The sequence below is a fragment of the Euleptes europaea genome, chromosome 17, assembly GCF_029931775.1.
Source record: "Euleptes europaea isolate rEulEur1 chromosome 17, rEulEur1.hap1, whole genome shotgun sequence".
Lineage (NCBI taxonomy): Eukaryota > Metazoa > Chordata > Lepidosauria > Squamata > Sphaerodactylidae > Euleptes > Euleptes europaea.
This window is the reverse complement of record NC_079328.1, coordinates 29,344,611-29,357,677: the sequence shown is the minus strand read 5'-3', so window position 1 is coordinate 29,357,677 and position 13,067 is coordinate 29,344,611. Positions and strand designations below refer to the sequence as shown.

At 45.8% G+C, this 13,067-nt stretch overlaps 1 protein-coding gene across 1 annotated transcript in view; it reads right to left on the bottom strand.

Moving 5' to 3' along the window:
- Positions 1-13,067, bottom strand: part of LOC130488714 (polycystic kidney disease protein 1-like 2) — a 64,544-nt gene extending 51,477 nt beyond the window's left edge. The window contains exons 1-8 of the mRNA XM_056862353.1: positions 13,034-13,067; positions 11,271-11,525; positions 8,916-9,080; positions 6,345-6,530; positions 5,285-5,395; positions 3,986-4,133; positions 2,878-3,107; positions 863-1,267 (exon numbers count right to left, since the gene is read on the bottom strand). Coding sequence (XP_056718331.1) covers positions 863-1,267; positions 2,878-3,107; positions 3,986-4,133; positions 5,285-5,395; positions 6,345-6,530; positions 8,916-9,080; positions 11,271-11,525; positions 13,034-13,067 — 1,534 coding nt within the window. The remainder of the gene's footprint in view (positions 1-862; positions 1,268-2,877; positions 3,108-3,985; positions 4,134-5,284; positions 5,396-6,344; positions 6,531-8,915; positions 9,081-11,270; positions 11,526-13,033) is intronic.

Here is a 13,067-nt window from a genome sequence, read left to right as displayed (position 1 = left end):
AAATATGCTGTGGCGATCTTTTAAAAAGTTGCTTAGGCAGCAGCTGACATCACAGCACAAGGGTCTTCAATGTGTGACCGAAGGTGCATGCAAGAATTTTTTTTTTAACAATATGTTTGTTTAAAAAGACATTCTGTTAAACAGGGCTTTTGCCTGAGATGTTGAAGAGTTAGTTATGGATAACCTCACTCCCTGACATTTTGCAGCTGGTTTTGCCTTCTGGGGTATCCGCTTTGTGGTTGGCTCTGCCTCCTGTGTCAGCTATTTTGCAGCTGTTCTCATCACCCTATGCCAGAATCCAAAGGGGCCTGCTGCCCCTGATTTAGTAGATCAGATGGCAGAGTCTTACTATGTGCTCTAGTGGGGCCCAACAGGCAAATCTAAGAGCCAATAGCAAAAGCTCAATCCGGCTAGCATTCACACATGATTTCCAAGCATTTTTGACACATACTGAGCTTTACACAACCCTTGTAACATTCTTCAGAATGGTAAAGAAGAAGAGTTGGTTTTTATACCCCACTTTTTCTCTACCTTTAAGGAGTCTCAAAGCGGCCTACAATCACCTTCCCTTTCTCTCCCCACATTAGACACCTTGTGAGTTAGGTGGGGCTGAGAGAATTGAGAGAGGACTGTGACTGGCCCAATGTCACCCAGCGGGCTTCTTGTGGAGAAGTGGGGAAACAAACCTGGTTCACCAGATTAGAGTCCACTGCTTACGTGGAGGAGCAGGGAATCAAACCCTGTTCTCCAGATTAGAGTCTGCCGCTCTTAACCACTACATCACGCAGGCATCACTTCTATTTCTACATGTAAACATGGTTATTCAAGTCATTTATGTGTATGTCCTTTGATACGGCAGTACCTTCAAATTTCACTGGGATCTTGTAGGTTTTGTTTTCTCCTTCAGGACCATCCTTCAAGTGGGAGAAGGTTTCATTCGATCCAATCACCTCGAACCTCAGCTTTTCGGGTTCCCCATGAGGTGCAGAGACCTTTATCTCCAGATCTTCTCCTAACTTCACGGAGTTGGAGGTTAGCATGGCTTGAAGACCAGTGATTGGCTCAACCAAATGGATGGTAAGGCCTTCTGAAATGTCTGCTTCAGTGGTGTTACTGGAGGCAAAGATTTCGAGGTGATGTACCCCCGGGCCAAGCAGCTGTTGAGATGTTGCATCCAAGGTCAGATTGTGAGGAATGGTTCCTGCCTTGACACTGGACTCGGTCAGTGTTTTATTATCCGCTACCATGGTGTAAGTCACCCCGCTACCTGAAAAGTAGAAGATTTCCAAAATAGCTTTGCATAGGGTACAGTTCTGTATCCGTTCACTATAAAAGTGAAGTCTAATTTGTCATTGTTATGTGGGAAACCTCTATCATTCCCACTTAGGGTTGCCAACTCCGGGTTCAGAAATACCTGGAGATTTGAGGATGGAGCTTGGGTGGGTGGGGTTTAGGGAGAGGAGGGACCTTGGCAGGGTTTAATGCCATACAGTCCACCTCCCAAAGCAGTCATTTCCTCCAGGAGAAGTGGAATAAATGTCTTAAAGAAATAAATAATGAATAATTAAGCAATCTATGTAGTCTGGAGATCAGCTCTCACTCTGGGAGATCTCGAGCCCCCACCTGGAGGCTGGCAACCCTTTTCCCACCCTCTCTTTCCATTTTAAAAACAAGTAGTGTAATCAACCAATGGTATTTCCCAAAGTGGGCTTTCTTTTTAAAGAAGGAGCAGTTTGGGAGATGCGAAAAGAGGATCAAAGTGGGGGGCTGCAGTGAGAGGGGAGAAGGAGCGCTCTCTTGCTTCCACTTCCTGCAGCAGCCCATGGATCCCACCCCCAGATTTTGTCTGCAAGGGTAAGTGGACCCACAGTAGGAGCATAGATGGCAAAATGAGGGTCAGCAATGGGGGAACGGGAATCTGCAGAAATCATTAACCCCTCTCCTGCAAGTGGAAATGCCAATCAGTTGGATGAACTGCATAGTTAGATACATGCTAATATTCAAGTATCTGTTCCAGTCTGGTAAGAAAAGCAGCTTCAGGGATTTATATATATATCACATAATATGTCAATTGTATCATTAGAACAGTTTCCCATACTCTCTGGTATAGCTTGGGGAATTTTAGCAAGCCACCCACCTGAGGGGTAGGGTTGCCAACCTCCAGGTACTAGCTGCCTGGAGATCTCCTGCGATTACAACTGATAGAGATCAGTTCCCTTGGAGAAAATGGCTGCTTTGGAAGGTAGACTCTATGGCATTGAAGTCCCTCCCCTCTCCAAACCCTGCCCTCCTCAGGCTCTGCCCCAAAAATTTCCAGGTATTTCCTAACCCAGAGCTGGCAACTCTACTGAGGCGAACAAGCTACTCGCCCCCCCTTTCATTGTCAAGTCGCAGCCAACCTATGGTGATCTCTCATGGGGTTTTCAAGGCAAGAGATGTTCAGAAGCAGTCAACCATTGCTTGCCTCTGCGTAGTAACCCTAGACTTCTTGGTGGTCTCCTATCGAATACCAACCATGGCCAACCCTGCTTAGCTTCTGAGATTTGACAAGATCAGGCTAGCCTGGGCCATCCAGGTCAGGGCACTCAAACTCTTTACCCCACTGGAATTAAATGAGCAACATCTCTGATCTGGCTTTAGTTTAGCTTGAGTTTTTTTTTTAAAAAAATAGAAAATACATAAGGAGCTAGTCCTCATTTCCCCCCGTGTCATATGTACTCTTGCTCTTCATTTACAAAGAGCTAAAAACAACCCTTTTGAGAAAGCTTTTACAGAGGCAAATTCCCAAGGATTCTTATTAATGGATGGCCAGTTTATGCTCACCAACACAGCCTTATTTGAACTACTATTGAACAGGGAGAAAATGACAGCTCTGACCTCCATTGAGGGCCACTTGAATCCATAACGTTTCCTCATAAAGAGTTCTGCAATGAGAGCTGTTCCCAGCTTCGTAAGCGCTGAAGCAACCGGTGACAATAAGCTCGTCCATTTTATCCTGGATGGTTATAAGGGTTTGGGCCGACACATGCCATTCACTGGTTGTGCATTCCACAAAGATGGCAAATTCACCCGGAGAAGCGTAGCTGTAGGTCACGTTGCTAGAGGAACTGACAAGACAAAACTGTATTATAAGCAGAGCGATCAAGAGCAGTGAAATATGGAAACACTGAGCACAAGCCCAGACCAGTGGGTCCTTTGCACTAGGGTTGCCAGGGCCCTCTTCACCACCGGTGGGAGGTTTTTGGGGGGAGCCTGAAGAGGACAGGGTTTGGGGAGGGGAGGGACTTCAATGCCATAGAGTCCAATTGCCAAAGCAGCCATTTTCTCCAGGTGAACTGATTTCTATTAGCTGGAGATCAGTTGTAATAGCAGGAGATCTCCAGCCAGTACCTTGAGGTTGGCAACCCTATTTTGCATGCTTCCAAGGATCTTCACCAATCACTGCATACTAACAAGGATCTTTCCGCACATTTTATGGCACCAGATCTGAGTTTGCTTATGAATATACATTCAATAAGGTATAAATGAGTATAAATTCAATAGGGGAGGGGCTGTGGCTCAGTGGAAGAACTTCTGCTTGGCATGCAGAAGGTCCCAGGTTCAATCCCCGGCATCTCCACTTAAAGGGACTAGGCAAGTAGTTAATGTGAAGGACCTCTGCCTGAGACCTGGAGAGCCGCTGCCAGTCTGAGTAGACAATACTGACTTTATCAGTATAAATTATCAGCATCTGAAGTAATAAGAGCATGAGCTTATAGGAGCACTTCTTAAGAAGGATTAAAATGTGCAGTTCCTCTTTACCTTCTGTTAGCCCAAATAATTATTTTCATTATATCAACTGTTTAAGCAACCAGCTGTGTGTATGAAAAACTTTGCTTAAAGTATCTTTGACAGCTGGTTGTTTAAACAACAACAACAAAAACCCATGTAATTTGAGCAAGATCTTAAACTTCTTGCCTGATCGCCTGCAAAAATTTCAGCTTACGTTGGCGGGTAGTAAGGATCGATTGTGTTTCCATCTCCGGTGCTAATGATGCACGAGAGGTTGCCAGAGTAAGGAGAGAGAAGCCATTTCAATGAGATGGTGATATTCTCAAAAACAAAGCTCTTCTCCGTCACAGCCAGCCGCAAGCCTGTAAAACAATCCACAGAACAGGATTGTCACCATCAGTATGCACTTGTGAAAAAGTCAAGTCTGTTTCGTACGTTGATATTCTGCTTTCCGGACGACTGTCTCCTGAATCAGCTCACGTCAATCAAGATAGGCAGGTCCTGCCCTGAAAAACTGGGCGGGGGGGGACGAGACCAAGATACATACAGGGAGTGAAGGGGAATGGTAGATATACTGTAGGAAATTGGTTTACTGGTGGCTGAACACAGTTATAATTTATATCCAGCTGGGCAGGCAGATCTTTCCACACAGGTCTTCCTGCTTGGTGATACAACTATCCTGAAGCTCTGCATCTTTGGGTGCAGTGTCAAAAAGAATCACCTGTCAGATGTGAGGAGAGGGGCCGTGGCTGAGGAGAGGGGTCGTGGCTCAGTGGTAGAGCATCTGCTTGGCATGCAGAAGGTCCCAGGTTCAATCCCCGGCATCTCCAGTTAAAGGGACTAGGAAGTAGGTGAGGTGAAAGACCTTTCTCTGCCTGAGACCCTGGAGAGCCGTTGCCAGTCTGAGTAGACAATACTGACTTTGATGGACCAAGGGTCTGATTCAGTGTAAGGCAGCTTCATGTGTTCATGTGGTAGCTAACCACCACCGCGCACACTCACCCACAATAAAGCATGCTCAGTGACCCAGGTGGTTTCAGCTCAGGTATGCAGCTCAACATGTGGCCATCCTGATACAAACTGGACACCTCTCCAGCATGCCTGGGAATTAAGTTCCGAGCATAAAAGTCCCAGAGCACATCTAGTTGACAGGACCAGGGCATGCAAACTGGAGAGGGGAATTGGTGATGTGGGACATACGGGTTCTTTACAACATTATCTTAGGTGGCACTGAAGCAGCTGCAGCCATGGCAGGGCTCTCTTTTTGCACTGTTTGGTAACTTTAGGAACCCAAAATAAAAGCCATGTTTTTACTGCCTCGGCAGGCCAAGCAGGTGCTCTACACCTGACCCACAGTTCCTCTGTTTACTGTCGCTGCTTTTGAGCTCAGTGTGCACTATTGAAGGAAGGCTGTTGGTGGCCCTGACATTATAAAGGGCCGATTAATTACAGCTGTATGTGGAGGTCACTGAAGAATGTTTCTCTGTGGCCCTGTGGTGTGAGTGCTGCTTACCTTCCATGCAGTGGTACTGAATAGACAGGTAGCTTCCCGAACCCGGACAAGGGTCTCCAAAGAAGGTTCCATCGGCTGCCACTTGACATGCTTGGAGCCCATGACATTGCCCTGTGAGGTTTGATTTGACAGTGAATGACATTGGAATGACTGGGGTACCCCTCTTTCCCGCCCGAATCCAGCTCCAGATGAGAATCACCACCCCAAGTAACATTCACTTTGGACATCAGTGTCACCTACACTGGTTTATCCAGCTTTGGGAGCTAATTTTGGGATGAAAAGTAAGACAAAATCCAATCCACTTGTTAATTTGTTCCATGGAATTTCCTCCCCGAGATTTGCATACACCCCTTTTAGGCCATGCGCAATGCTGACGCTCTCAAGCAGGGCTCCCTACATTTGCTGAACCTTTCGAAACACTGATAAAGTGTAGCGAGCACCAGCACAAAATAGCCGCCACAGAGTTAGGGTTGCCAACCTCCAGGTAGTGGCTGGAGATCTCCTGCTATTACAACTGATCTCCAGCCGATAGAGATCAGTTCACCTGGAGAAAGTGGCCGCTTTGGCAATTGGACTCTATGGCACTGAAGTCCCTCCCCAAACCCTGCCCTCCTCAGGCTCCGCCCCAAAAAACCTCCCGCCGGTTGCAAAGAGGGACCTGGGATCCCTATCTCCAGGTGACAGAGATCAGTTCCCCAGGAGAAAAGGGGAACTTTGGCAATTGGACTCTATGGCATTGAAGTCCTTCCCCTTGCCAAACCCTGTCCTCCTCATACTCCACCCCTAAAATCTCCAGGTATTTCCCAAACTAGAGCTGGCAATCCTATACAGAGTGGTTTTGAAGCCCAGAGGCAGAGGGAAGTCTACCGTGAAGCCAAGAGTACCCAGCTGTGACACATCTTCCCAGGAGTTGTTCAGCACTTTGCTGAGTCGGCCAGTTGATACAGAATAACCAAAGCTCCCTGGATTTTTCCTGTTCCATCCGAGATTTTATCCTTCAAACCGAGAAACGCACTGGCAGGCACCATGTTGGGGATCACTGCTTGCATGCATTCATTACCTGCAACTTCATCCTTTACGCTGATCCAGCTACATTCTTCTTCCACATCAAACTCCAAGGGAGTCTCCAGCACGCAGTAGTGGGGAGTTTTCCGCCCGTAGAAACTGTCCCCGATCTGAATCACGTCTCCTGATCCGCACTGCACCGTGGCATTGAAGTTGTCACAAGCCATACTGTGGCCTGACTCTAAAAGAACAAGGGCACGATCATTGGCTGAGTTAGCAGGCTCTTAATTATTTACTATATTTTTACCCACAAAATTGGCTCCCAAAGCAGCTACGGTTATTGAGAAAGCCATCAGAAACCTCTTCCTTCTTCAACATATATGGCCGCTGTCAGGGTGGATTGGCCTTTTAACTTACTGGGAATGTTCCTGGGGGGCCACTGGGCCTGGAGAAATAGTGTAGCTGGGCCTGGTTGTATGACAACCCTCTTGGCACAGCCAGGCCTGGGAGAAAAGTCTGATTGTTTTGTTGCACAAGTTAACATCTGTCTGTCTGTCTGAGCATTTGTAGCCCTCCCTCCCCAGCAAGCTGGCTCAGGGCAGATAAGATCAATTCAAAATCCAACAATCACATAAACAAATAATACTAACAATAATCATAAAATCCGCATCAAAACTTAACTTAAAACCACAAATCGAAGATGGTGCCTAAACTCCCCTTTGCTGTAAGAGTTCCTGCATTTTCAAAAGGGATGCTTTTTAAAATATATATATGTAATATATCTATTACATAAATAGATTGTTTTACATTTTAAACCCATGATAAAATGTGATTAATCCTGCTTGGGTAAATGCAGTGCGCATACTTTTTAAAAGAAGCGTCATAGTAGTCCTACGCTCTCCACATAACGCTGCCCTGCTCCGGCTACAGTTTCTCTGTCTCTTTCATTCACCGTGATGAACATTATAAAAGACCAAATAACTTCCAGGAAAAGTCTTCAGGTGGTGTGCATTACATCCAGAACACTACCCGGAGAGAAAAGTCAAGAACGCACATTTACTTTCTGATTTCTCACTAATTAATATGGTTATCAACTGACCACATGAAAAAAAATTGCCCTGGTTGGAATTTTGGTTTGGAACCAGCTGCCAGGGAGAAAAAGGCAAGGCTTGGTTTAGCCCCTCAGCCGTTTTTAATTATTGTTTTAGCTGTATACCTATGGCTTGGTTGCTTGGGTTTTGTATAGGGATGCTTGAGCAACACCTACCAGTTCAACTGCCTGCTCAAGGTCATGGAGGTTGGTTTTTCATCAAACCGTTTGAATGTTTGCAGATGGTTCGAGCCTGTTCCTCAGGCTACTTTTCATGTATTCGAACTGTACGGTACAATACCCTGGCAACGTTTGACACCCACATCCATCTCACACATCTCGCACATCCATCTCACACAGCCTCATGGAGGTCCTGCTTCCTCCTTTGCTCCTCCCCCTAGTGAGGAAACATAAAGGGAGCTGCTCCCTGTATCTTTTTTAATCATTTATGCATGGAAGGTTTTGCCTTGGAGTTGCCACTCTTTAGATGCACTTTTTCCCCATTCATATTCTCAAAACTCAACAATAAGCTCCATACAGAGTTTTGAGAATTCGGATGGGGGAAATGAGCATCTATAGAGTGGCAAATCCAAGACAAAACCTTCCATGAATAAATGTGTGTTTAGTAGAGAACATTTTTACAAGGTCAGTTGGTTGTGTAGGAATTTAAAAAAATGGGAGTTGCTACTTCTGTTCCTCAGCAAATGGGAGTGAAGGTAACTCTGGCTGTCTTCCCTCTGTATGTGTTCACGCTACCCTGCTGCCTAGGTTTCCAAGATGGGAGGAGGGAATTTTTCATGGGCTAAAGCTGATCATTTCCATTCTTTTAATGGTAGCTTCCTTTCAAAGCCTTGATTAGCAGTTCCTGTGCGCCCACTGCCTTAACAGCATGCTGTCATTACCTAATGGCTCAATTTAAACCTCTCTGTATCCGTAGCAACATGATCAGGTTCCAGATTATATCTGTCTAACAGGCTTAACATCATTTGCCGTCCATTTCTAATTGGACTTTGGTGCAATTTTTCTCCCTTCCCACCGTGAGGCATTCCAGTAGCCATAAACAAGAACAAAATTCATGCAACTGCTTTAATTAGGACTGACCGAATTGGCACGAGACATTGTGCAAGCTTTTGAGCTCACCAGAACTCTTCATCAGGCTGGATATTTTTTTTAACAAATTAAAAAGCTAGAAGGGTTTAAAAGCAGAGTTTTCAGGCTGGGATGTTAATGTCTGGCCTTGTATGCGTCCCTTGGGAGATGCAAGCAGGCAATTAGCCTAACTTTGTTGCTGAGGGGTCAGGTTACACCACGTTCTCTGTATTCAGTCCATCTTCTCCATCCTTTGCTCTTTCACGGAAATACATAAACCGCCAAAGCCCATTCAAAAACCATCTCCAATACAGCCATAGGATCAAACGGAAAGCTTTTACTATGAACACCACCCAGGTATCAGCATTTTTTACTTCCAAGGTCCTATTCAAGGAGGATGTAAACATGCTTTCACAAATGTGAGGAAATGGGTTTGAGATCTCTTACCAAATTCGCAGATGAAGTCAAACTCCTGGCTGCAGTTTTCTGTGACGCCCCACTCGTAGCCAGAGTTCTTCAGGATGTAGCCGCAGGCAGAAGTGAGGACCGAGGGTGGGTCTTGGTGCCACTTGCTGTAGGTGATGTTGGAGGTGTCCAGCCAAACCATGGGACCTGCGCACCAAAGAATTTGCATAGTCATGGGTTATGGACCACCAAATATCTGTCCTACTGTGTAGGCCTTCCTAAGCTCTCCTTTCTTGGGTAATGCTTCTCTAACACACAGCAAAGGATTTTTTTTTTACATGTACCAGTATTGTTGAAGCTAAAGCTAAACACCATTCATTCATTCACTAACCTTTAATAGGCATAGTTCAAAAGACATCTCTAACAAATTCTCACAATCAAAATCAAATCACACCAACCCAAGATGAACAAACCAGGGCCCCTATCAGGCTCAGAAATATACAGAATATATAAAATACAAATAAATATAAAATATATCACATTATTGAAATTAAGCAAAAGGTTAAAATAATCTGCCCATCCAGCCGGACTGTGATATAATACAATAAACAATAATAGTCATAATCATTGACCATCACTAGATAAACTGCAATCACAACAGCAACTTAAAATATTAGACGGGCTTCATGGATCCCCATCTCAATAATGTTCCCAAAATTTTTGCAACCGAAGCAGTTGTTTCAGGCTCAGTATCAGACAATAGAGCAAATAACATTCGACTTTTATTATTGACTATTTCGGTATCAAGCAGATCTAATAGACAGTCATTACGAGGGCCCTCACCCAGGCGACATTCCAATATAATATGCATAACCGAATCTGGAGATCCTGCACGCAGGTGCAGAGTCTCTCCTGATACGGAATATGACTAAATCTACCTAGTAGGACCTTCGATGGAAAGGCATTCATACGAGCTAAGAAAAAAGCTCTTCTTTGGTCTGGATCAACTAAATTATGAAAATAATGAGCCATAGAGCTTAGCTGGCTAGAAATGCCAAAAAAAGCAGGTGAACATATATACGCCTTAGTAGGGAAAAGGGTTTGCAGCTCATGATCCGGAAGCCTTTGCTTGATTACTTGAAAAGTGTATCTTTCATCAGAAAGTAATCAAGAGTCAAAATCAATTCCAATACAAGCCAACTTCTGAAGACTAAACAGAATTAATATGTTAGAATAAGAAGAACACATGAAGCTGCCTTATACTGCCTTATACTGCCTTGTACTGAATCAGACCCTTGGTCCATCAAAGTCAGTAATGTCTACTCAGGTCGGCAGCGGCTCTCCAGGGTCATCACCTACTTGCCTAGTCCCTTTAACTGGAGATGCCAGGGATTAAACCTGGGACCTTGTGCATGCCAAGCAGATGCTCTCCTACTGAGCCACAGCCCCTCCCTCTATCATGGGAGCTCACTGGGTGACCTTGGTGCCTGTGCCTTCCAGTCACAACCTACTCATGGAGATCTCTCCCATGGGGCATTCCAAGCAAGAGGTGAGCAGAGGTGGTTTGCCATTGCCTTCCTGCAAGTAACAGCCCAGTCTTCCTTGGTGTATAGAGTGTTGGACTAGGATCCTGGGAGACCAGGGTTCAAATCCCTACCTTCATCATGGAACCTCCCCGGGTGACCTTGGTGCCCATCACAAACTCTCAGCCTGGCCTACCTCACAGGATTGTTGTCATAAAAGAATGGATGAAAGAAGTTCTAAGCCACTTTGAGTCTCAGCTGGGGAGATACGTTGGTTATAAATAAACACATTCCCAGTGAATGTCATGGCAGAATATGGATTTGAACAGATTCCCTCAGATCCAAATCCAGCACATGAACCACTACACCCAACCTGCCCTTATGTCACATGAAAACATTAATCTGCCTTATATTGCTCAGAGCCCTGACCTGGATGGCCCAGGCTAGCCTGATCTCGTCCGATCTCAGAAGCTAAGCAGGGTCAGCCCTGGTTAGTATTTCGATGGGAGACCACCAAAGAAGTCCAGGGTTGCTATACAGAGGAAGGCACTGGCAAACCACCTCTGTTAGTCTCTTGCCTTGAAAACCCCATAAGGGGTAGCCATGAGTTGGGTGCGACTTGACAGCACTTTACACACACATATTGCTCAGACTGGCAGCAGCTCTCCAGGGCCTCAGGCAGAGGTCTTTCAGATCGCCTACTCCCTGGTCCTTTCAAATGGAGATGCTGGGGATTGAAGCAAGAACCTTCTGCATGCAACGCAGAGGCTCTGCCACTGAGCCACAGCCCCTCCCAAATGTCCTGTGTGTTCTCTCTCCCCCCCTTCAACCCCCACCCCAGTACCACACAGAAGAAGGGAGCTCTTTTTCCTACCTTCCGTCGTTTCGTTCAGGGAGGAACTGTAGGTTAGCCCGATCCACCATTCCTCGTCCTCAGGGATGTGGTCCTCCAAGAACTTTTGGGTTTCTTCATTTTCAATAAAGACCAGATGGCCCCCTCCTCTCTCACACCAGCTCTGGGCGCTCACAAATGAGCGCTGGAGCCTCACAATCTCGTAGCATGAAAGGTTGAAGGCCACTTGATATTTTGAACAAGGAGTCCCCTCGGCAAGGGGCAACTCTTCTGTAGCTGAACAGAGGACAAGAGAAGAAAGGGTTCCGATGAGAATCCACATGCTTGGTTCAATGGTTCGCCAAATGTGACACGGCCACCAATGTAACACATCAACACACTGACGACTTGTTACCCCTGCCTGCAGAGATTTTGGGTGTCGTTTGACTGCGGCATCTCTTTTTGACGCTCCAATTCTGAATAACGCCAGCAAAACCTCTAGGACAGCTTGCTCCTGATAAACAAAGGTTGCGCCTGTGAATACACTGGAAGGAAAATGGTTTGATGCTAAGATGGACCAACAGATAGCACAAAGGTAATTGTATAGATGTCCAGCTCCAGCTGAAAATGGTGGGCCTTAATTTATAGCCTCTCCTTTGAATGCCGGCGATTACTTTGATGTATACCGTCACTGGCCATGTGGTAACTGGAGATAAAGGATCCCTATAAAAGAAGCTATTGTACTTCAGAAGCTGAGCATTTGACAGCAAGATCAGAAATACAGAGGGCTGGTTCAGCATCATTGGCTGCTCCTGTAAGTGGCTAGTGGCAAAGAGTGATTGGGCTCCAGTCGTCAGGAGAAACGGGCCCCAGTAATTGGCTTGATGGTGGCAGTGATACCGAGAGAAGAAGAGTTGGTTTTTATATGCTGGCTTTCTCTACCACTTAAGGAAGAATCAAACCAGCTGACAATCATCTTCCCTTCCTCTCCCTACAACAGACACCCTGTGAGGTAGGTGGGGCTGAGAGAGTGTGACTAGCCCAAGGTCACCCAGCTGGCTTCATGTGTAGGAGTGGAGATACAAATCCAGTTCACCAGATTAGCGTCCACCACTCATGTGGAGGAGCAGGGAATCAAACCCGGTTCTCCAGATCAGAGTCCACCGCTCCAAACCACTGGTCTTAACCACTGCACCAAGCTAGAGAGAGAGAGAGAGAGAGAGAGAGAGAGAGAGAGAGAGAGAGAATTCAGGAGGAATGCAGAAGATGGATGGCAGCAGAGCTCTCTCACTCCCACGTGGGCAGAAACTAACACTTGATAGGCTCTTTCCCCACATATGCACTACCACATATATTTTATTTGTTATTTATTTATTTTATTACATTTCTACCCTGCTCTCCCTGGCTTAGGAAAGAGTTGAATAAAATGCCAGGCAGCCCTCTAGATGCTGTGGAAGAGGTGTAAGTCCTCTTGGCTGCCTGTAAAAATTCCAATTGCAGATTATGGAGAGAGAGAATTTGCACATGTATAGCTCTGCACAGAGCAGCCAGTCAGTTAGCGGAGTTCAGGTTGAGTCCAGACAGTCAGCCCTCCCCCCCCACACACACACACACACAAACACACGTGGGTTGTTCACAGATTTTAGTGATCTGCTCAAGGTTGTGGTATTGTACTGAATAATGTTTGGCCTTTGTTAAACTAACCAGCCCTGCACAACCCGTTACATGTAATACTCGTTCTGCTCTGGTTTGGGTATGCTTGGCTCCCAACTAGATTCTGTGCCTTGCATCCTAATGAAATATACTTCCAAAGATTCCTGTGGAGCTAAGCTCGAACAT